General features: G+C 33.8%; 1 protein-coding gene across 5 annotated transcripts in view; it reads right to left on the bottom strand.

The window, feature by feature from the left end:
• The window catches only part of LOC136979441 (extracellular matrix organizing protein FRAS1-like), a 522,959-nt gene that overhangs the window by 294,030 nt on the left and 205,239 nt on the right, over nt 1-23,690 (bottom strand). For all 5 annotated transcript variants that reach the window (XM_067275439.1, XM_067275436.1, XM_067275435.1 and 2 more), the window contains 2 exons: nt 13,177-13,317; nt 6,345-6,485 (listed from right to left, as the gene is read on the bottom strand). In XM_067275439.1, coding sequence (XP_067131540.1) covers nt 6,345-6,485; nt 13,177-13,317 — 282 coding nt within the window. The remainder of the gene's footprint in view (nt 1-6,344; nt 6,486-13,176; nt 13,318-23,690) is intronic.

The following is a 23,690-nucleotide window of genomic DNA, read 5'->3' as shown; positions in this document are numbered from 1 at the left end:
GGAGATTCCTCTTTGGGGAGATGGAAAAATTCATGATTGCCATACAGGATCAGGTCATAAATACTAAAAACTACAGAAAACACATACTCAAAGATGCAACACTCACAAATGACACATGCAGAAAATGTCACATCATGCCAGAAACTATACAACACATCACCTCTGGTTGCAAGCTCTTGGCACAGACTGATTATTTACACAGACATAATCAAGTAGCAAATGTAATACACCAAGAGCTTGCAAAGAAACACAAATTAGTAGACATCCACAAACCATACTACAAATACATTCCACAGACAGTATTGGAAAACAACACGCACAAAATGTACTACGACAGAGCCATAATCACAGATAAAACAATTTACCACAACAGACCAAGCATCACACTGATTGAAAAACACAATAAAATCACATACATTATAGACATATCCATTCCAAACACTCACAATATACAAAACGCATGCACTGAAAAATTTAGCAAGTACACAGAACTCGCCCAGGAAATAAAGCATCTGTGGAGGATGGATAGGGTGATTATTGTACCTGTTGTTCTCTCCTCTACAGGTGTCATACCACACACACTGACAAAAGCCTGGGCACATTACAATTGAATAGAAATACATCACACTACAGAAGGCCAATATATTGAATACATGCCATATTGTTAGGAAATTTCTGAATACAGACACAAACTCTGAAACACTAATTTAATTTTAGTTTTGTTTTGATTGCCATGCCTTGACTTTGGTCTGGCATAGTACACAGCCATTGGTGTCAACTGAGTATAGTCCACTACACCCAACAGAATAATAATAATCACAGAGCCCAAATGGTTAGGAGTTGAAAGTTGAAATTTGGTACACAGGGTACATCATGAGAACATACACTAAGAAGGGTTTTTTCGAAATCCCTGCGGGAGAGAGGAACAGGATTAAGGCTTACTGTGAAAAACTCAGCTTCCATTACACTATTTTAAATGTTGTTTTTTGCATGTTCGATTGCGTTTTAATAGGGAATGTCAGGAGAATGCACATTAAAAAGGGATTTTTCGAAATTCCCACCATGAGGAAGAGAGAGAGGGTTAAGAATTACCCAGAAGAACTCAGCTTCTACTGTACTATTTTAGATGCCTTTTTTGCATTTATGCTGGAAATAAAACATATTTTTAAACCCTTCTAAAAATTCTCAATGATATTTAGTATTCCATCAAATATAAGGTTGACATGGGGAGCGCATGCGCATAAGTTCACTTTATTCAAACTCTTCGTCTTAATGTTTAATTTTATATTCAAATTTATATTTATGAATGATTCTGGAAGATCCAGCTTATTTTTCAAATTTAGTAAACCTTAAAAAGAACCAAAAAAAATGTTTATTATTCATCACTTAGTGGTACTACGCACCGGTTAGTGGTTGCAGCAAGTCTTAATTATTGTTATCCCAATGTGGTAAGCAGGTATCTAAAAATTTTCTAATTAGTCTCGGAAGAGGAGGGACCTAATTCTTGCACTCGGTGAAAATAGGTAAGATCGGCTATAATCTAATAATCTCAATCTTTGATATCGTTACTTTTTGTCCGAGCAATGCCGGGCTCATCAGCTAGTAACTAATATTTTTGGTCATATTTAATAACTATCCTCAGATTTACGAACTTTCACATACTGAACTGAATGATTTAGAATACAAGGAAATGGAACAAATTTTTAACAAGACAAACATTTTTTAAAATTGATTAGTTACCTTTATTTTTGTTTCAAACATCTTTACTACACCTGATACATGTAAAGCTATACACCAACCAAAGTCGAATATAATCAGGCTTTGGTTGGTGTATAGCTTTACATGTATCGGGTGTAGTAAAGATGTTTGATTATTTATATATGCCTTACCGGGGTTTGCAATGGCCAGTTGAGTGCCTTGGGTAGCACGTCGTGGATGCTGAATGCATCCCCAGGCATTGTAATAACCAACGATGGTTATAGCTTATATATGCTGGAAGAGAAGATCGAGCCAAAGGTCGGGGTAGCATAACTGGTAACGTGTCTGCACGGATGGCAGAAGTTGCAGGTTCGAGTCCCGTTTCGGGCAGATTCTTTTCTTCCAGTAATTCTAAATTATTATTTAAATTATTTAATTAATTCTAATTATTAAATTTATTAAGAGATGGCACCTAACGTCTACCTCTAATGCCAAATTGTCTATTAAATTATTAGTATTATAGCCATTTCTCGCCCGATTATATTCGGCTTTGATTGGTGTATAATAAAAATAACAGAAATAAATACCATAGATACAAAATGATTTAATTTGAATTATTAATTGGTTCAAAAATTATGGTTTCATTCTGTGTGCAATAATTTTTTGGAAAATTCTGTGTATGTTTGAAAGAAATTTTGGGTCCTGATAATATTCTGCACCCCTTTTTGTAAGTTGCATTGCACCACATTTTTTTATTGTTGTTTGCAGACAGCTACACTTGATCAACCATGTTGTGAGCAAAAAAGTCAACAAGACAGCTGTGAAAACAAATTCCCCGATTTTTCCCAATACTTTCACATTTCGACAAATCCTGACTTCCCGTGACTTATTTCGAACACTAATGAAAATCCCTGACTTTTCAGGTGCATAGGAACCCTGCATAAAAAATCACTAAAATATTTTAGTGAAAAAGTTTCCAAAAATAATTAGCAATGAAATGACAAAGAAGAACTTCTCAATGCTATAATGCTGGCTTTAAACAAAATAGATGATTCTACTTTGCAGAACCTCATTGAAAGCATCTCCAACTAACTTCTTCAAATAACTAATCAAAATGGAGTTGTATTTATTAAATTCAATCAGCATTTTGGTTTAGAAATAAAAAAAATTTTTAACAAAAATACATCAACGAAACCCGGTAATATAAGTAAATACACTCACAACGACCGTGAATGAACGAATTAAATTTTAAAACCCGTTCATTTACGGCTGTTGTGAGTGCATTTAAAAAAATTTTTATTTCGAGAATATGTATATTTTTGAGTTAACGATATTCTGAATGTCATCACTTTGTTCAAAATTTATTTATCAAAATTGATTTAGTGCAAAATACATAAGTTCTTCAAATTCATGAAAATAAAAAGATATATAATTTATGCTTTTTAGTATATTAGAAGAATTTTTATATGCTCATCTAATGTTTTTCTTCATACAAAATTCGAATAAACACAATAAATTGTAATAAGAACAAATTATAGTAAAATTTTATACTGTTTTATTTAAGCAACTTCAATACTATTTCTACCCATAATGATATCTTCTCTTAAAAATGTAAAAATGTTTCCAACTCAAGAGTTTGTTTTAATGTGTGATAAGTTTCATTTCCTCTGGAAGCAGAACCTGTTACTTATAATGGTAAAAATGTTTAAAAACAATACATGATTATGTAGAGAATCCAATCTACATTCACGGATTCCCTCCTGTCGGTTCGTCGTACTAAATTGAAACAGTAAAATATTTTTGAACTTTACTACTACTCCTTCCTTCACTCTCTCTCTCTACTGTTCTTCCACATTTGTCCTCTTAATTTTTTATAACTCTTCATCTACCCTTGTTTAACTCTACCTTCTCCCCTTTTACAACCCTTTGTTTCTTACTTTTACAGCTGTCTGTAAAGAGATTGGATATGGGCCAACAAGAGAGTAGTCAGGGGAGGAAGAGTATGTTCAATATCACTATAGATAAATTTTTCTTACTTACAGGATTTCCTTTTCTGTTTCATTTAGTTAAACATATAATAAAAGCTTACATGTAAATATGGCATCAATATGAACTTAAAAACTATAACAAAATCATACAATGAAATGTATGTGAAAATTTATTCTTTTATGTAAGTTTGTAAATGAACACAGCACATATGTCATGAAAAATAACATGTTTATTTTGCAATTTCCATTACAAAGTTTCAACAACTATTTTATGCATCAACTCATAATCTTAAAAGTCTATCTTAAAACTATCCTAAAGCTAGAGAAGACAGAAGTATGGAATAGGCAGGAAAAATCAGAAGAGCCAAAGTGAGAGAGGTATCTAAGTCCAAAATGGTAAATGATAATGATAATGTTCTCTCTCTAAATGTAAACTTGGAATGATTCCATGTTGGGCAATCCTTCCTATCATTGGATTTTCTTTCTGTTAGTGATTTTGTGGTCCCAATCTCAAACTTTATTGTTACCAAGACCTGATAAGCTTCTTCTCAAGCTTTCCTTCTGTACATACAAGCATCTCCAAGAGAAAAACAATGTCCCTGCTCCTCCATCTACCTATTATGTACAACTCACCTTCCATTTCCACTGGGTTTCTTTTGTCTAGCTAGTTTATTGACTAGAAGTTATTGGCTTGAGGGCAATAAACAAGCAAGACAAAAGACAGACAAAAGACAGACAAAAAAAAAAGAAAAAAGACAAAAGAGAAAGGCAGAGAACATTTTGGTAAGGTCTACAAATAATAACTATAACTAAAATATATACATAAAATACATGGCAGGCAAGAAAGAATGTTAATTAAGAATGTAAGTGAATCTAATGTACGCTTATTAATCAGACGGAAAATGTTTGTTTCTCTATATATTTTGCTGGAAACAGAAAAGTTTCTTGTGTAATTTATGTGATTTAATTATAACAGTTGTGAAATTTAACACATTAATTAGTATTAATATATGAGATTGTATTCTTTGTTTAAAAGCTTATTTTAAACATTTTACATCATATTTTATTTGAATACAATCAAGTCAAAATGCATATCGGGCATATTATCCTTCTTAAATTTCCTAAAGGATATAATGCTATACAAACAGTAAAAAATAGTAATAGTGTGTACGGGGAAGATGCTCCTAAACTTTGAATACGTCAAATATGGTTTTGATAGTTTTGTTCGGAAAGTTTTGAACTAAAGGAAACAAAACATACAAGCTGCCCAAAAGTTACTGATAAAAAGAAATTGCAGGAAAACAGAGTTAAAAATCAATGAATAACAACTCACGAACTTGTAACAGATTTTAGTGTCACAGAAACATGTTGCCGAACACTTCATCCACTTGAAATTGTTGTAAAACATGACGACAATTGTGTTCTGCACGCACTAAGTGAAAAACTGGATTGAGTATAATTTTTTTCTGAGAAAGTTAAGCTCTAAGGTTTCATTTTATTTTTAAATACAGTTACTCATTTTTATTGTAGAAAACTTTTTACAAATGACAAAATTAGTTAAAATAAAAATATTTATTATTAACCAAAAATTTGTTCTAGCAGGTGATTGTTCCATCAAATACCAAGGTACCACTCTATTCTACTCTAGGTGATTATCATGATTTTATTTATGCAGTAGAATCGAGAAATTAATTAACCATGTTAATCAAAAGATACCTGTAGTAGGTAATCAGTATATAGCAGAAACCTATCTACTACAGAAGAATTGCTTGGTCCTGTTTGATTCCATTATTGACAAATTTAACTGTATTATTTCAATGTGTTAAAAGGAATGAACTGTTAGGCTGTTATCAACAAAAGCAAAGTATGCTATAATGGCTGAAACGGCATGAGAAATGATGTGGATAAAACAGTGACAAGTAAATGAAAAAAGTAAGTAATATTCCAAACTATTTGAGCATAATCAAGGAAATATTAAACTGACTGAGTGATGGAATTAATAAGAGAATCAAACATATCAATGCAAAAGACCATTACATTTATGTTTTTCAGAAAGAAACAACTTAACTGTCCCAAGAAAACCTACAAAGTTGCCAATCTTTTCACAAAGCCACTCAAAGATCAAATTAGTTTTTCAGTATACATTACACATTATACAATTAGCATAAACAATGTTGATAAGCAACACTTATTGTTACATTTATTTTTTAATAGTTTAATAATGTATTTCATTCTATACCAAAGATATCCAAATTATAAATTTGTTTAAGTTGATTATATCATGTTATCTTCTAATATTTATACATAAACCTTATATTAGGTAAAATTATCAAATCTTATACAAAATATAAATATACATTTTACATAAACAAAAAATGGCACACGTATAAACTGGAACTGTAATATTCAAAGAAATAACACACAAAAGCAATTTCCAGCAAACAACAACTAAAAAACTTTACTGGTAATTTACCCAGTAAATTTTTTTACTTGTTGTTTGCTGGAAATTGCATTTACGTGTCATTTCTTTGAATACATTTTACATATTTTGAAAACAGCATATTTACATATTTTAATTCAAAAACTGAAATGTTCATTATTAATTACTTACATTACATCAAAGTTAAAGTTTTACTTTATTAAAGAAATTTGCCTTACCTTTACAAATTTGATTATTTCTATCAGGATATTTTTGAATTCCACAATTTGAAACACATTCATTATCTAAAAGTGAAAGTGGTGAATGACAAGAAGTGCAATTTAAATAATTTGTGCATGTTCTGCAGTTTTTACTACAAACTGAAAATAAAAACAAAGTTTTTTAAATAAACCTTTAGTGATTAAAGTAATTATAATAAATGAATATTTATCTTTGTTTTCTATAATCTATATTTATAATTTTCTAAGAAATGAAAAGAATCCTATTTGTATTAGATATATAGTAGATGTAATAAACAATATACAGATATACTAAAGAATACTGAAGCAAAGCTATGTGAAAATTGGTTTCAATAACAATAAAAAAAATAAAAGACAACCACCATTATGATAACAACAGATGACAGCAACAATTAATCATTAAAAATTGTGTGAGAGATACCATATGTAAGGTTTCTATCAGTATAGATTTACTATGTCTTTGCATTCTGGTGTTAGACTCCCTATCTAGCAGTCAAAGATAGGGTTGCTCACCATTCTCACATTTTGTCAAAATGACACAAGAAGATTGAGCCTTATGAGAGTACTGGTGGCAGACATAGAGTATACAGTTTGACAATTAAACTTGTGTTTTTTGAGATGACACAAAGACTTCTACAATGAATCAGATGATATCTTCAAACATAGAAATGATAAAGGACAATATCCCCTGACAGTGGCAGTGGGGCTCCTTCATTCTTGGGCATTAATTGGAGGGCAGTTTAGGGTTTTTGCAGCAGGTTCTTTTGTCAGCATTCATTGTTTCTCAGACTTTGTTGGACATCATAAAAACTATGCCAAAATGCTTGGTCCCTTTGGTGAAGAAAAGATTAAATTCCTATCAGGTTTGTAAGGTTCCAAGTACATGGTACAACATGATTAAATGGACAAAAGGACTAAAGAACCCAATGTCCTTGAAAACCAGAGTTTTTATACAATTTGTACAATCTGTCTCTTATCCCATCCCAACTGATCCCTGATCTACAGACTCAATTTGGGTCAGGGAGGTGATGACCATCTCTTTTCACCCCAATGCAGACTCATTCTCCCGGAAGGATTGGGTTACTTCTCCTTGAACAATTGCATCTAAATTAGAGAAAATGGTGTTTCTCTTTCCTCTCAAGGAGGATGCAGCTGGATCGACATACACTCTCCTCCAAAAAAAAAAAAAAAATGAATTTTTCAATTTTGACCTATTTCAATTTTGACCTATTAGATACCCACCAAAGTTTTCCATCAATGTCATCACTTCCCTTCTCTGATGCAACCATTGGTTAGGAAGTGTGACAATTAAGTTTTACAACACCGAACCTCTTCATTCAATGCACACAGATGTGAAAATTCAAACCCGCCAGAACCAAAATCTAGCAATAAAATTTTTATTGCTTGTTTCGCACGGAGAAAAAAATGAATCATGAGGAACAAAATCCGAATAGTGCTGGTTGGTAAAGGAGAGGAATGTGACCGAGAAGATAAAAGGGCGACCAGAGAGGGAAAGGGGGGCAGTTACAGTGTGTCCGTCCAATCGAATCCAGGCCGATTACCGAGTGCCCGTCCGCTCCTAACAAGTCCGGAACGCAGAGCGTGTCCGTCCCGAGAGAAACCGACGCCGTTACTGAAGGAAGCCCAAGCCGAAGATACTCTCTAAACCCTTTGCATGGACCTCTCTACTCTGACAAAGAGGTATGATCTTCCCTAATTTGTGTGAACTCTCTCCCGGGTACCCTAAACTTAGGCGACTGTATATCATCCATCCTTGTAGCTGTAGATTTTAGTTTTAATAAATTGTTGTTATATTTTCTATCGATGTCATTTATTCGAGTATCGCCGCCGCTCTATCGTCGGACCCATCCATCCTCTTCCTCCACTCGCGTGACGCATAACAAACCCGAACCACCATCTTGACCGTGAGCAGGTCTCACCGACCTGTTAGCCGACAAAAGGAGGTACGACTCCGTCCACCTCCCGGAGCACCCACACAGAAAAAGCCTCTCTTTCTTGTCACAAGCTCTCATATTTAGATTCTGTTTGGTCCGAAGATACAATTCACATTCCTATTATGAGATTTTCATTAATATATAAACAAAGCAATTATAAAATCCAATTAGTGACCAATCAATCCAGCCACCCAACAAATAAAGAAAAAAAAGACCAGAAAGGAGGCAGGTAGACAACAAAAGAATAAGTTAAATAAAGAAAAATAAAATTTGAAAATAGTATTACACATCAAAATTTAAGATAGTTGTCTCCCATATGTTGTCAATCTATCTTTTGATGTTACTTTAACAAATAAACACAAAATAGAACAAAAAACAAACACTTTTGGTAAATAAACTCGCTATCATCAGACAAAAACATGTTACAAACATTCTAGAATATCAACAGAACAAAACTTAACTGGACTGCAATTTGAAAATATTGTAGACCTATAAATTTCCAGACTTATAAATTTCTACATCACATCTGCCTGTGTTTTTCCAGATTGTCCTTTTAGATCTGGAAGGTCTGTCATCAAACCCGCTAATCTGTTCACACTTCTCTCATTCGATCTATGAAAGCAGATACAGAGCATTACATTTGTAGTCTGTATGTTCGTGATCCATGCTTTCAAGTTAGCTGAAGAAGGGCTAATGCCTAAAATGCAACCTGTAATTGATGTCCTAACTGAATAAAGTGATGAATAATATGCAAAGTGTTTTTTGAAAAACGTCACTCCATTGTGTCATTATAAATCAAAGTAAATTAAAACACAGTTTCATTAGAATTAATTATAAATTTCCAGTTGTCTATCCATCGTCTGTCCTTCCCTAATCTTGAGAATAGAGTTAGATGAAAGTCGAGACCAGATATAGCAAGCTTACGAGCAGAAGGTCTTGATTAACTGTATGGGAACTTCCAGTTTGCACCGGAAGTCACATTTTTCAATTCAAAAATTTCCCTCAAAGGGAGTTAGATTATTGGCACAACATTATTGATAACAGCAAAAGTGTGATGTACAGGGGCAAGAAACTAGTAATTTGAGATGAAGAACATATATTTAAAATTAAATAAATTAATCACATGTTTTAAATTTAAGTTTATTTTATGTTCTATTGGTATTTTTTTTAAACTGTTTTGGCACTAACAGAACCTTTTTAATTTTTCTTATCAAGCTCATTATGGGTTCAGCAAAGCTCACAATAGAGCAGCCAGGTGGTGACGGACAGTACCTGACATATCTGGACAGACCATCCACAAAAAATTTCTGGGATTTTTTGACTTGTCCAGATTTCACGAGTCCCAGAGCAATAGGCTGTCATCTTAACCACTCAGTCATCCAAGTGTCATTCTGTTGATACTCTAGAATGTTTGCACTGAATTCCATTTAAATTATATCTTTTGTCTAATGAAGATAAATTTATTTACTAAAAGTGTTTGATTTTTGTTTATTTTGTATTTTAATTCATTAAAGTAACATCAAAACACAGTTGTCTGCTATTTTATCTACAGGGGAGACAAAACACAGAAATATGTACTTGTACAGTAACATAGTACTAATTTTACCTCTATACATGTATATTTTTTGTTTCTCAATTTCTCAACAAACTGACACCATAGCCAGTGTGATGGGCAATGAAGTGACTGTCTCAAGCAGGGACATGAGCAGTAAAAATGTTCAAAAGGAGAAAAAATAACAACAGTAAGTCAAATACATAGTGAAGTCCCATAAATATACTTTAGAGAGGTTTACAAATACAATTGTTTTGGAAAAATTATTTTGATACTGAAATAATCAAATTCACAAAAATATGACTAAACATTAAACAATTGGCGAATATAACAGACATATTTAAGTATTTACACACCAAATGTCGTAAAGATATTTGCATAAATTACAAAATTACACCATTTTAAACAAAGTAAGTTGAAAAAAGTATGGAATACTGATGATTATGTTTTGTAGGGCCATCTTCCCTAATTACAGCCATAATTTTTTGTAGTATTGTAGAAATAAATTTTTTACATAGTTCTGGATCAACTTCTGACTAGGATTCTTTAACTGTCTTCTTTAATTCTTCTGCAGAATTTCCTGAAAGAGTAATGTAAACTGAAGTGCCAAAAAATTAGAGACAGCAGATACAATGTTTTTAATTCTATCCACAAGAGGAATGATTTCAGTTGGAACATCTGTATTTGACACCAAAGGTACAATACTTATCAATTATATGTCAGCTTGGTTAGAGTAGCATCCTTTCCCAGGTGGTCTCACCACCACCCCTTGCTGTACCTGCATGAGTGTACTATTAAGCCCCACTGACAATGCAACACCACCTTCTACTAGACCTTATGCACCACTATCCATAAAGGTCATGCTATATATTTAAAGAGCTATGCACTGCAGGTATAATACCTTATATAAGTACACCCAGATACTGAGTGCTATGCACTCCATTATAATAGATTAAAACTGCAGCAGGTTGTTTATGGACACCACTGCTCCAGAACCTAATGCCTTCTCTGAGCAGGAAGGATGACACCATAAAAACCTAGTAAAACCTATGCACTATTAAAACCTTGTATATATAAAACCCTTAAACCTAGGTTAAAACCATGTATAACAAAATCTATATACCTTGAAAGTTGGTGCACCCAGACCTACACCATAAAATTTATTTAAAACCTTAAAATGTGTGTATTTAACTATATATAAAAACCCTTAAATGGCTGTATCTGTATACATAATAAATTTTAAAATACTATACAAAATAAGGTATAGTAGAGCCCATTAAAATTTATAAATAACTTAACAAAGTTAAAAACTGGGACCTAACATCATACTGTATGCTATACATCAATATACCATAAAAGCAATATACATATATGCACCATAAAACCATACAATCAATATGTATATAAAACCAGGTTAAATACCAACACTTAAAATCATCTTACGTCTTAACATACTGTATAAAAACCTTATATGAACTATTGTGTATCCTCTTAGTGCACCAAACGCAACACAAGAGGAGTCTATATTCAGAATATGCATTAACTTTTCTATGTCATTATTAAAAATAATACAATTCAAACGCAAATATTGGAGGATGTTGACGGCACCACACCCATATAGATCAGTATTGACCAGTGGAACGATTAGAGTAGCAATGGGCTGTGTAAAGGATTTATTGCAGTTTAATCATGGACAGATTGTTAAAGCAAGAAGAATGGGTCATTCTACCAGTGAGGTGGCCAATGCTCTTGGATTTTCTCATGCAACAGTTTCAATGTTTACCAGGAGTACTTAAATATTTTTCCCCTTTTGTTTGTGTTCGAACTGGTAACACTGACACAATGAGAGGGATGTACTTACAGATGCACAAGGGTTGGAACGAGGCTTTTTCCCTTTGTGTCAGAAAATGTTAAGTTGTGAGTTTTGTCTGTGTAATGTTTTTATGACTGTGTCATCATTAACCAGAAGACAAAAACGAAATCCATGTCCATTGAAGGCATTAATCACGAAACTTTCAATTGAATGTGATAAAATGATTAACCTACTAGCAATTGACATCCCTAAAAGAATATTTGTGAATTTTATATGTAAAATTTTGGTGTTAAACGTTATGACAAACCTTTGTTCAGTGTATTCGGAATCCAAGTTCATTTTTGTAACATAACCATTAGTGTTCCATACTTTTGTTCAACTTACTTTGTTTAAAATGGTGTAACTTTCTAATTTATGCAAATATCTTTACGACATTTAGTGTGTAAATACTTAACACGTTAATTGCCACCTGTAATATATTTTGCTTTGACTGATGTCACAACTTGGTGAATTTAAAGACAAGTGTCTTTAAATTCACCAAGTTGTGACATCAATCAAAATAAGAAATAGAAGACACGGTTTCAACAAAACATGATATTCTGCGTTTTATCAGGCTAACTGTAATATGATATTTTCCGTTTTTTCAGGCCACAATGAGAAAATTTGATATTTGATATTTTATTATGATATAAATAGAAAGGTCATTATATAACAGTCGATAGAGTCAAGATAAAAAAACATATCAACGATGACCAGCTGTCATATGGCCTGAAACCGGAGACTATAAGACCACGAAATATTTAATATTAATTACTTTACATGTAACTAAAGAGAATAATTAAACTAGTTTTCGATATTGTTTCCTTGTTTCAACCATTCTCTATTAAAAAAAAACACTATTAGATGAAGTGGTTCGACGGTCGACGGTCGAACCACTTCATGAGCCTCATGGGGTGGTTCGACGGTCGGAAGTCAGAAACCAACTTCATAGACGTCTGTGAGAGGCAACCACTAAGATGTAAAACAACGTTTTATGAAGCCAGGATAATTTAACCTTGAGTGAAACTACACTGGTTATAGCGATGTCGAGCAACAGCTGGCAGTCAAATGGCTCTGTGAAGCCCTAGGTCTGCACATCGGATGGCTCTGTGAGGCCCTAACTAATAAGACGGCCGGCATATTGGACGGCAGTTAACATGTTAAATATGTCTGTTATATTTGCCAATTGTTAAAAGTTCAACGATGGTTTTATGAATTTGATTATTTCAGAATCAAAATAATTTTTCCAAAACAATTACAAAATATTCCATACTTTTGTTCAATTGTTGTAGTTCTTACAAGAATAGAAGTGCTATCTATTGGCAATCATTCTGAGAGCAGAAGTGGTAAAAGTTGGTTCTGCCTCAGGTAGAGGTATCATCAAACCAGCACCTATTATTGCCAGAAATGTTATTATTGTGTAAGAAAGAACATTAATACTTTAAAAATTACCTTTACAATCTTTTCCATCCTGATAAAATCCTTCTTTGCAGCTGATAACACAAGTTCCTTCTTCTAATAATAAATTGCCAAGACATGAAATGCAATCATGAGGAGTTGGTCCTTGACATTTTCCACAGGATACAGAACATTCTAAATTAGAAGTGTTAAAAAAACAAAAAGTAAAATTAGGTTTGCAGTTAAACAATATTAAACAACTAATAAAAACTACCAAATTAGTCAAATGAATCAGTAGTAAACTGCACTAAGATAAATTTATGAATTTCTTTGAACAATGGATATTCGTGTTTGTTTACGTCTCAAATTAATAAAATCCTTCTCTAAATATACACACCAGATTCAAATCACCTTTCTACCAAAATTCCAACCTATTTTTTTGTCATCTCCTGTGTCTCTCCTAACAATGCACTTATTTGCCAAAAAGTTGGGGAAAAAAATACAGGTGAGTGATCAGTAAACAGACATAATCAATCCAAAACAATGTTTGCTACCCGAAGTGTTTGTAAACTGATTATCAAGTTATCATAGATTTTTGTGGAAATTTGATTAATTAGTTCTGGAGACCCCCAAAAATAAATAAAAAAATTATATACTTTCTTTCTATGTTTATTTACATGATAATAACAAACTAAAAGCAATCTCTCCATTTTTTTTTCATGCATGGCACATCTTTGTTTTTCAAATGCAATTTTTGTTACTCCATTATCTGCCTGAGTCTTTTTGATTGTATCTACTGTACAACTGTTGAAGCCACACTGCCTAGGAACATTAGACATCTGCCCAATCTCTACCTTGTCTATTATCTCCTGCCTAGTTTATAGTGAACATAGTTCACTCCTTTTAGCCCCATAATATTATCAGGTTTTTAAAATAAAAAGTTCAGACTGGCACTGACAAAAATTTAGAGAACAGAAATCAACTAATGCAAAAAAAGGCTACATATACAACTGTGAAAGTCTCATTGCATAAACCATTCATAGATTCCAGTAAAATAGTTTTACAAATCTTAAATACAACGTTGATCCTTCTTGTGTTTGTTCTGTGAGGTGTTTATTATCCAAACACGTGTTTGTTGTCCAAACATAAAGATCTTTCACGAAAGAGTACGTTGCCCGATTTGTTCGCAGTCTAAACTGTTCATTAAGAAATCACCCACTGTATTGTTAAAGTGATCTCCTATAAGACAGATTATTGCTATTGTTGTAAACATGTTGATTGTATTTATATTAATTGTTTTGAAGTGGAATGAAATGCATAATGTTAGGATCTTAGAAACAAAACATGTACCAGCAATGGCATCACAAAATCCAGTGCAAGGAAAAGGAAACAACGATAACTATCTTCCTCAAGCCAAAAACCAGCTCTAGTTACAACTACTCTTACAAAAGAAACATTCCAACCGATAAATAAAATAAATTATGTATCAAAAGCTATGTATCTGTATCTGTTTCTGTTTCTGAGAAAAACAAAATGGAGTTCGTTTTTGTGTCTGGCCCGAGTGCCAAAAGCTGGCCTCAAAAATAATGGTATCATACACTCATACATGAGTAGCACACACCCCTTTCCCAGTTGTCATCATGGTGATGTAATAATGCCCATTATTTCTTTTTACCTGTATCTAGTATTTGGTAACGATAACCTTCATAATAATAATAATAATAATAATACTTTTATTCAGTCTGTACAATGTATGGTACAATGCCAGCACCGCTGAGCACAGTTAGCTTAAGATACAATAAAATACATTGTAGAATGTTTAATTAACATTAATATAGCAAAGTTAAGAAATTACAAATGAAGGGCAAAGGAAAAACATCTATGGCAATGATTATAATTTACAAAAGAAGTTATAATGAATAACAATACTATATACATTATGCATTAAGCATAACAGTGCTAAATAGAAATGTCAATAAACGATTAAAGGTAGAATGTGTGTAAGAAGCATTGATGCTACATTGCTGATCGAACAGGAATGCACAAAAGTTTAACTGGTAGCCAAAAGTAAAGTTCAATGTCTCAGATACAAAACAGTGCTGATGTTGTAATATTTTGTAATCAAGTCATGGAAGTATTCGTAGTTTTGTTTCTTAAGGAAGTTCTTGTGTCCCTCTTGCCAGACACCTCCATTTTCATCTACTGATGTTTTTAGGAAGTCTCTCTCTTGCTCTAGACCAACACAGTTAAAGACGTAATGCTCACTTCCATCAGGGACATTGCAACTAGGGCACAAGTTCGAATGATGTAGTTTAATGATGTAGTTTAAAGAAATAGAGGTACGAATAAAACTTTCCATGACCGGTCAGGAATTGAGTGATGTAGTTGTTAATGTGCATCCAGTCATTCTGTCAATAATCGTCAATAATAGTATAAACTTAAATGTTATTTGATTACGGTTATCCATCCAATCAGTTTGCCATTACTTAATAAGTTCCTGTTTTAGATTAGCCTTGATGTGCCTTTTTGGAATAATCAAGCTGTAGGTCCATGTTCTGAGCTGCAGACTTTGCAAACTCGTCTGCTCTTTCATTTCCTACTGTGCCAATGTGAGTTGATAATATTGGAGGAAGTCGTGGTTTCTTTGATAATGTAGTTTGCAAGCGAGTGATATGTTGAATTTTGCAAAAGATGTAAAACAGAGGCGCTGTCAGGAAAAATAGAGAGTCGAGTGTTGCTGAATTTGCTGTTGCTCCATTGCAGGGCCCTAAGAATGGCTAATAGCTCAGCCTGAAAGGAGGAGCAACTAGGGATGTAGCCTGTAACTGTTCTTGAGAATTTCAACATAGTTTTTGGCAGGCCATTGAAGCTGCATTCCCACGCTGGTGTCGTGTTTGGAGCTGTCAGTAAAAATACTTATTTCTGTATAGTCATTGGAGTTAATTGTAATTGTTGGTAGATGGTAGAGGCTAGATGGTATCCCTGTAATCTACAGGTTTCTCTGTATCTCTTACTTGGATAAAATTGTCGGCTATGCTAATGCTATCCCCTCTGAGAATATTCCAGATGTTTACATAGTTCTCTAAGAGAAGGTTGATAGGAGCTTTTTTTTGTAATGACTTGCAGGCCAGTGGTGGGGCAAGTCCTGTAGCCTTTAGCAATGTACAGGAGTGCCCTCCTTTGCAATGATATTAGCTTTCTTCAGATGTGTGATTTGTTAATGGCTATTGCCCATGCACTGAAAGCATATGTGATAATCGGTATATATACCATGTCATAGATGATGGCCATATCTTTCGAGTTCAAACCCCATGTATTCTTTGCAAAGCGAGCCAGGTTTTGAAATATTCTTCCTGTAGTGTTAGAGATATACTCGATATGGTTTGTCCAGAGAAGCTTATGATCCAACAGGATTCCAAGATATTTAAGAAATTTTTTTATTTTTATTATGATTCCTCCCAATTTAGGTGTTAGGACTCTCTTATAAAGGTGTTTTTTGCCAGGTTCGGTAAATATAATGCCCTGCATCTTGCTGGGATTGAAATGTAATTTATGTCTAGAGCCCCAGTGTTCAATATTGCTGAGGATCTTGTTGCCTCTAACTCCAGCTCTGCTCGGGATTTGGCCTTAATGAGAACAAAGATGTTGTCCACGTAGGCAGCAGTGTCGTCCTGCCCGAAGTCCTGAGTTAAGAAATTGTCAAATAGCACATTCCAAAGGAATGGGCCGCATGCTGAGCCTGGCAAACACCCCCTGTTAATATTGTGTTCGAAGTAATTGTTGCCAGATTGTAGAATGCCTTTATGGTTTGATAAGTACTCTTTAAAGATGATGTAAATATTTGCAGAGCATTCTAAGTTACGAAGTATATGGAGCACCAGCGGCCACCAGGCGAAATCAAATGCCTTGCTGATGTCCGAACTTATGCCCATAATGTACTTATTATTTTGCAGGTATGACGAAACATTATTAATGACCATTTTTATTGCATCTGTCATAGATTTCTGTTTTCTAAAACCATACTGTTTTTTGTTTAACTTGTTATTTGTTTCCAAGTGCCAGTATAGCCTTTCAGTCAAAAGTTTTTCCAATATTTTTCCCATAACTGGAAGAACTGAGATCGGTCTGACGTTGTCCATATTTCCAGGCTTGGGAATAGTCACTAACCTAGCAATATTCCAACAGTTGGAAAATGTACCATTTTTCAAGCACTTATTGTATATATCAGACAATATTTGAGGGTGATTGTGCTAGACTGCTTGAGCTGTGTCTGCTGTTATACTGTCCACACTTGGGGCCTTTCCCTTGTTTAATTGTTTGATGACAGTATTAATTTCTATGTAAGTAAATAATGGGTCATTCTTGGTAGTGTATGGTTTATTCATCTCTGTAATGATCTGGTAACGATAACTAAAATCATTAATCAAATTGTAGCAAATGATCCAGATTTTGAAAAGAGTGCAAAAGCGAAACAAGGTGTTTTGGATGCAATCTTCCACTACTGACATTTGCTTAAAGAAAGAAAAAAAAAGTGACAGATGAAACTACACAACTTTATTACATAAAAACAAGAATTTCAGTAAAGCCGGAAACTTCGTCACAAAAAATGAACTTTACATTTCTGTGTGCATATGTTTAAGTGTTATTTAACATATTTTTATATTAATTTGTATTAATTTGTATATAACTTAAAATTAAAGTAAAATTAGTTTATATTTGATTGCATGTTCCCATATCCCTATCTACTCTATGTTAAAATGACCTTGTTTAATGCCGTTTCGTTTAGCGCTTTGTCATCTAAAAACGCATCCCCACGTAAAGCAGGGTCTTACTATAATATAGTTATTATACATGTCATGAAAGTGAACATCATATGGAAGTGGAGTGACTTCTTTTTATTATCTAAATATTCTGGTAGAATCGCAAATCACACCTAAACACAAACTTTCCAGCATATAAACTTAAAAAACTTACAGATCGAACGTTTTCGGCCACAAATTTATTGGCCTTCTTCAGGAAAAAATCAATTAAAACAGCATTCTACAAATAGAATGTCGCCACCTTGTAAATTTCAAAAGATTGTGAACAGCTGTGACGTATAGTGTATGACGTCTATTATGAGTCTAGATAGCGTTTCCAAGTCGTCAATACAAGAATGACATCGGTGTTGATGCAGGTTCCACTTCTGCTCGCCTTGTAGATCTCCAGTGCTTCTAAAAATTTTAATATTTTGCTGATCGAAGACCTGCAAAATAATTAAAATTTTATATTAATATTAGAATTAGCTTGGCCTGGTCCCAACAGGGGGAAATCCCTGGATTGCTGGCATAATGAGCTAAAGCAGTTATTGGTGTTTCCTTTTGGCACATCGTATTTGTGATCTTTTAGTCTTGCTTACAGCGATTTGTACATGGATCCTATGTATGACAGTATTCTGTCAAACCTCTCATCATGTAGGGGGATGTAGTAAATCCAAGGAGCCATTGCATCCTTAGCTCTGTCCTTCGCGTTTGACAGAAAGTGGAAAATGTTGGATTTCCTTTTGTAGGTCAGGAGTACGTTTATATTCTTTGCAATCCTTCAATAGATGCGAAGTAGCAACAGTTCGTAGTCTAAGACCACCTAATTCCTTTCAGCTTTGTTGATAATGTTGGATGACTGTGGGCCAGATATTTTGATGCCAGCTTGTCAATAAACTTGCGCCCATATCCATGGTTGGATGCTACCTGTTTGAGATGTTCAAGCTCCTTTTGTGTATCCGACAAGTGTGTAGAATGTGTGTGAATCAGTGCACGAAAAGCAGAAGTTTTATAAGACCATGGGTCAGCTGAATTGGCTGGTATGAAAAGGGGGTATATGATGTTCTATTTATAGAATGCTTTTTCCGTTGATTTTTTCTTGAAGAAGGCTGATAGATTTGTGGCCGAAAACGTTTGATCTGTAAGATTTTTACGTTTATTTGCTGGAAAATTGGTGTTTAAATGTGATTTATGATTCTGTATGTACTGTTCCAGTTTTTTATGAAGTTATATTAAATATGCTGGTATGTCTGATTCATATTTTCAAATCAATAATTAATTATTAACTTAAATAAAAGTAATATTACATATGCAATGAAATTTCTGCAATGCTCCTATATTTCTCAAGCAGCAATCCAATCAATTAATCCATATCATCAAACATTTTTCCATCTTAGGCATTAACACATCTTTTATACAAGCAGCTCTATTCACACCTAATGAAGACACTCTCATAAACACAAGTAAAAAAAAATTTATTAAATATATCTTCTCTTAAACTTGCCAGCTTACTTTTTTGATTGATCCTTAAATTGCTCATACACTACTTGGTTCTCCAAACCACACACAATATAGTTATGTACAGTATTATGATACACTTTTAAAATATAAATTTTATAATAGATTACTTCTCCTGCATGTTTTAGTTTATGTGTATTTAATTTCATTACTTGTAATAACTCTTCCCAATTTCAACTTCATATATAACAAAAATCATTTAAAAGATAAAATATATAAAAATATAATGAATATTGATAGCAAATGAAAAACAAGTATTTTTTTTTTGTAAATTCATATTTTTATATATTTTTTAAAAATTAAATACCTTTGACCAAGTTTTAAATTTTTACAAAGGTCTTACTTTTTATATATGAATAAATTCAATTAAAACTGTTGAAAATATTTTGTGTTTAGAATATAAATTTAAACAACATTGTAAAAAATTCTAATCTATATATATAATCGAGACGAGTTGTTAATTATAATAATAATAATAATAACTCCACAGTGGTCATCACCTGGTTGTGGTGAGAGAGCCCAGTAATTTTACTGATCCATAGGGCAATGCAGGCTAAAGCACAAGCTCCTGGTAGAGACACCCATGCCAGTAAGGTCAATAGGGAGAAATGAAGCTAAGAGTGACCACACCCACATTCTGTGGTAATATTTATTATGGTAATAACTAGATCAAAGTGTGATACCAACTCGGACGTCGCCCGGGTTAACAAGGTCCGCGTTCGTGGGTTAGGCAGAGGCTCACGTTCGAAAAATATGCCAAAGTCTCCCTTGGTTACTGGTGGTGAAACCAGCACCGGCCAAAGCATGGCTACTGCAATGCCCTCAACAGATGTGAGAAACAAACCTAGCCTAGGTGTTTCTGTGGCAATGCATCCACAGACCACAAAAACTGGAAAACCATGCCAACGAATGAAATGGACAGTAGAAATGAACAAGTTCATCATCCGTACTTACTACACCATCACAGAACTTAAAACAAACATGACAGCATGCAGACAACAACTACACCATAGATTCACACAACAGTATCCTCACCTCACTGTCACCGAACAAAGAGTTGTTGATCAAAAAAGAACAATATACACAACAACCTTATTCCAGAAAAAACACTTGTACTTATCAAACAACAGGTTGCTGATCAAATACATCAACAGACAGAAACATCTAACATTAATAAAGATCACGTAACCTGTCAAAATAATCCAGCAACAAGCATTGATAATAACACACATACAACAATTACCACTAATGATACTACAGACACTTCCTTGTCCATCACTGATAACATAGACATGAATTTAGTTAATATGCTTTCACTTATATTTCAAAAAACACTCACTAAATATACAGGCACAGATCCCACACAACGACCATGAATACCAAAAATCAACACGTCAAAGGAAGTAGGAAAAACACTAAATTATGTAAACACTCACTTAATACCACTCTACATTCATTCAATTTCTACACTCGCAGACATTCATACATTAGTTTATGCTGGGGCAGTCACAGTAGTGAAACACCATGCACTGAAAGTACAATCACAGATAAATACACAGAAAACAATTCAGTTCATCTATACATACCGGGGTGAAAACCATATACTTCTCTTGTAAACCTTGTCACCAATGCTGCCAATATTTGTACGCTAACGTTTTTGGCCCTTCGCTACATCCTTCTTCAAGCGAAAATTTATTTGATTTTCTTTTTTGACCATTAGATCGAAGAATATCCGCTTTGTAGATAAAATTCGAATTGTTCGATTCCGTATCTATGGAAATCACGTGTCAATAATATTCCAAATTTTACGCAAAATGATCACACGCTTATTTTCGTGACGTAAACTATCAAAACGCAATCCAATCGCATCTTTTCCATGTCAGTTCCTTGCAACAGCCTCTTTAATCATTTTGCCTCCATAGGTTTGAATCGGTGTCCCGAATTAGCACCAGCCATGCCAAAGATAATTTTATCTCGTCCTTCCAATTGATCAATTGGGTGTACGAGAAGGCTTTACATATCTCCACTTGCTCCACTTGCAATTCAAATTTTATCCACAAAGCGGATATTCTTTGATCTAACAATCAAAAAAGAAAATCGAATAAATTTTTGCTTGAAGAAAGACCTAGTGAATGGCCGAAAACGTTAGCGTACAAATATTGGCAGCACCGGTGACAAGGTTTACAAGAGAAGTATATGGTACACAGAAAGCCCAATTCTATCACAAGCCTGCCTGGAGAGAAGAATAGAAACACAAATAAATGACATTAGACAGCAATTAGGCAGGCTGACACAATACACTAAAAACAACATAACACCCAAATTAAGAAAACAGCTCAAAAACATTTTCAAGAAAATCAAAAAACACACAAAACACGAACATCACAACACATGCATTACAGAATACATTGATACATGAAAACAACAACTCGCAGCCAAAGCACGTAGACTCAAACGATACAAAACATGTACACTACGAAAACAACAAAATAAATTATTTACAAACAATGAAAAACTCTTTTACAGACAAATTAATAACAAAGCAAACACTGATACACAGCACAGTGGCTCACCAACAGAACAACAACTCACAACATACTGGTCTTCTCATTAATCCAGTGCTATCACGCACAATGCTGCTGCAGGCTGAATTGAGGAAAGAATAGAAACTTGCACAAAATACCAACTATGCCCTGTGCTGAAATAAACATACATGATTTCCGATACACTGTTAACAGAACACACAACTGGAAGACACCTGGTGTAGACAACGTTTACAATTTCTTGTACAAAAAGATTACATCACTGCACCAGAAACTAGCTAAACATCTAACACACATCATCATCAATCCACAAGACATGCCAAATTTTCTTACTCAGGGCATCACCTACATAAAACCTAAAAACAACAATACCACAGCCAGTCGCATAGCCTGGGTGTCAGCCGCCCGGGGCAAAAAGAAAATTTCGCCGCCCCCTTATTTAGGTATCTCGACTTAAAGAATAAAATATACAGTAATTCTAAAGAACTTTTCAGAAAGAATAATCATCATTATTGTGTATTGTACAGGTTTAAATTTTTACAAGATATTATTCATAGATTCAGTCATTCTACGACAAGCACACAAACAACACAGAAACATACACATGGCATATATAGACTACAGAAAAGCATTCGACAGTGTTCCACACAGTTGGGTGCTACATATTCTACACATGTTCAAAATACATCCATCACTCATTGCATTCTTTCAAAACACTATGCAGCACTGGAGAACAACACTACATCTCAGGGTTCATAACACTTCCATGCAACAAACCAAATATTCATTAGGCAAGGAAATTTTTCAAGGAAATTCCTTGAGTCCTCTCTGGTTTTGCATTAGCCCTGAACCCATTATACAACATGTTAAACAACACACAATACGGCTACAATATCAGACATGAAAAAACAACACAGTTTACACTGTCACATCTCATGTACATAGACGACATAAAACTTTATGCATCCATACAAAAACAACTTCATCGACTCCTACTAATCACACATCCATACATCAAGGACATATAAATGCAATTTGGCATAGATAAATGCAAAACACTTCACATAAAAAAAGGAATCCTGAAGAAAAAAGATTTTGCACTTGGAAGTGGAGATGTTATTAAATCCATGGAAGAGGGCGAGTTCTACAAGTATTTAGGATTCCAACAGGCCAAACTAACAGAACATACACAAATAAAGCAAAGATTAATTAAAGAATACCAAAGTAGATTAAATGCTATTCTCAGAACACAGTTAAATGCAAAACACACAGTTAAAGCAATAAACACATATGTCATTCCAGTACTCACATATTCTTTTGGAGTTATACATTGGACTCACACAGATCTCGAGCAACTCCAAAGGAAAACAAGAACTACACTTACTAAGCATAAACAACATCATCCTAAATCCGCCACAGAAAGATTAACCCTTCCATATAAAGATGGTAAATGTGGCATGATTGACATAGTTAACCTTCACTACAAACAACAGTCACTGCAAGAGTTTTTCTACAAAAAACAAGAAACATCATAATTACATAAAGCAGTAACTCTAGCAGACTCAAATAACACACCATTAAACTTACACTCACATCATATGGACACAACACAACATATAAAAAGCATAGACACCATTAAGCAATCATGGGCTCGAAAGCACTCCATGGCAGGCATCCTTATGATCTGGCCCAGGATTTTGTTGACAAA

Source organism: Centruroides vittatus, unplaced genomic scaffold (assembly GCF_030686945.1).
Source record: "Centruroides vittatus isolate TY-2023 unplaced genomic scaffold, ASM3068694v2 contig_620, whole genome shotgun sequence".
Lineage (NCBI taxonomy): Eukaryota > Metazoa > Arthropoda > Arachnida > Scorpiones > Buthidae > Centruroides > Centruroides vittatus.
This window is presented reverse-complemented; position numbering and strand designations above follow the sequence as displayed.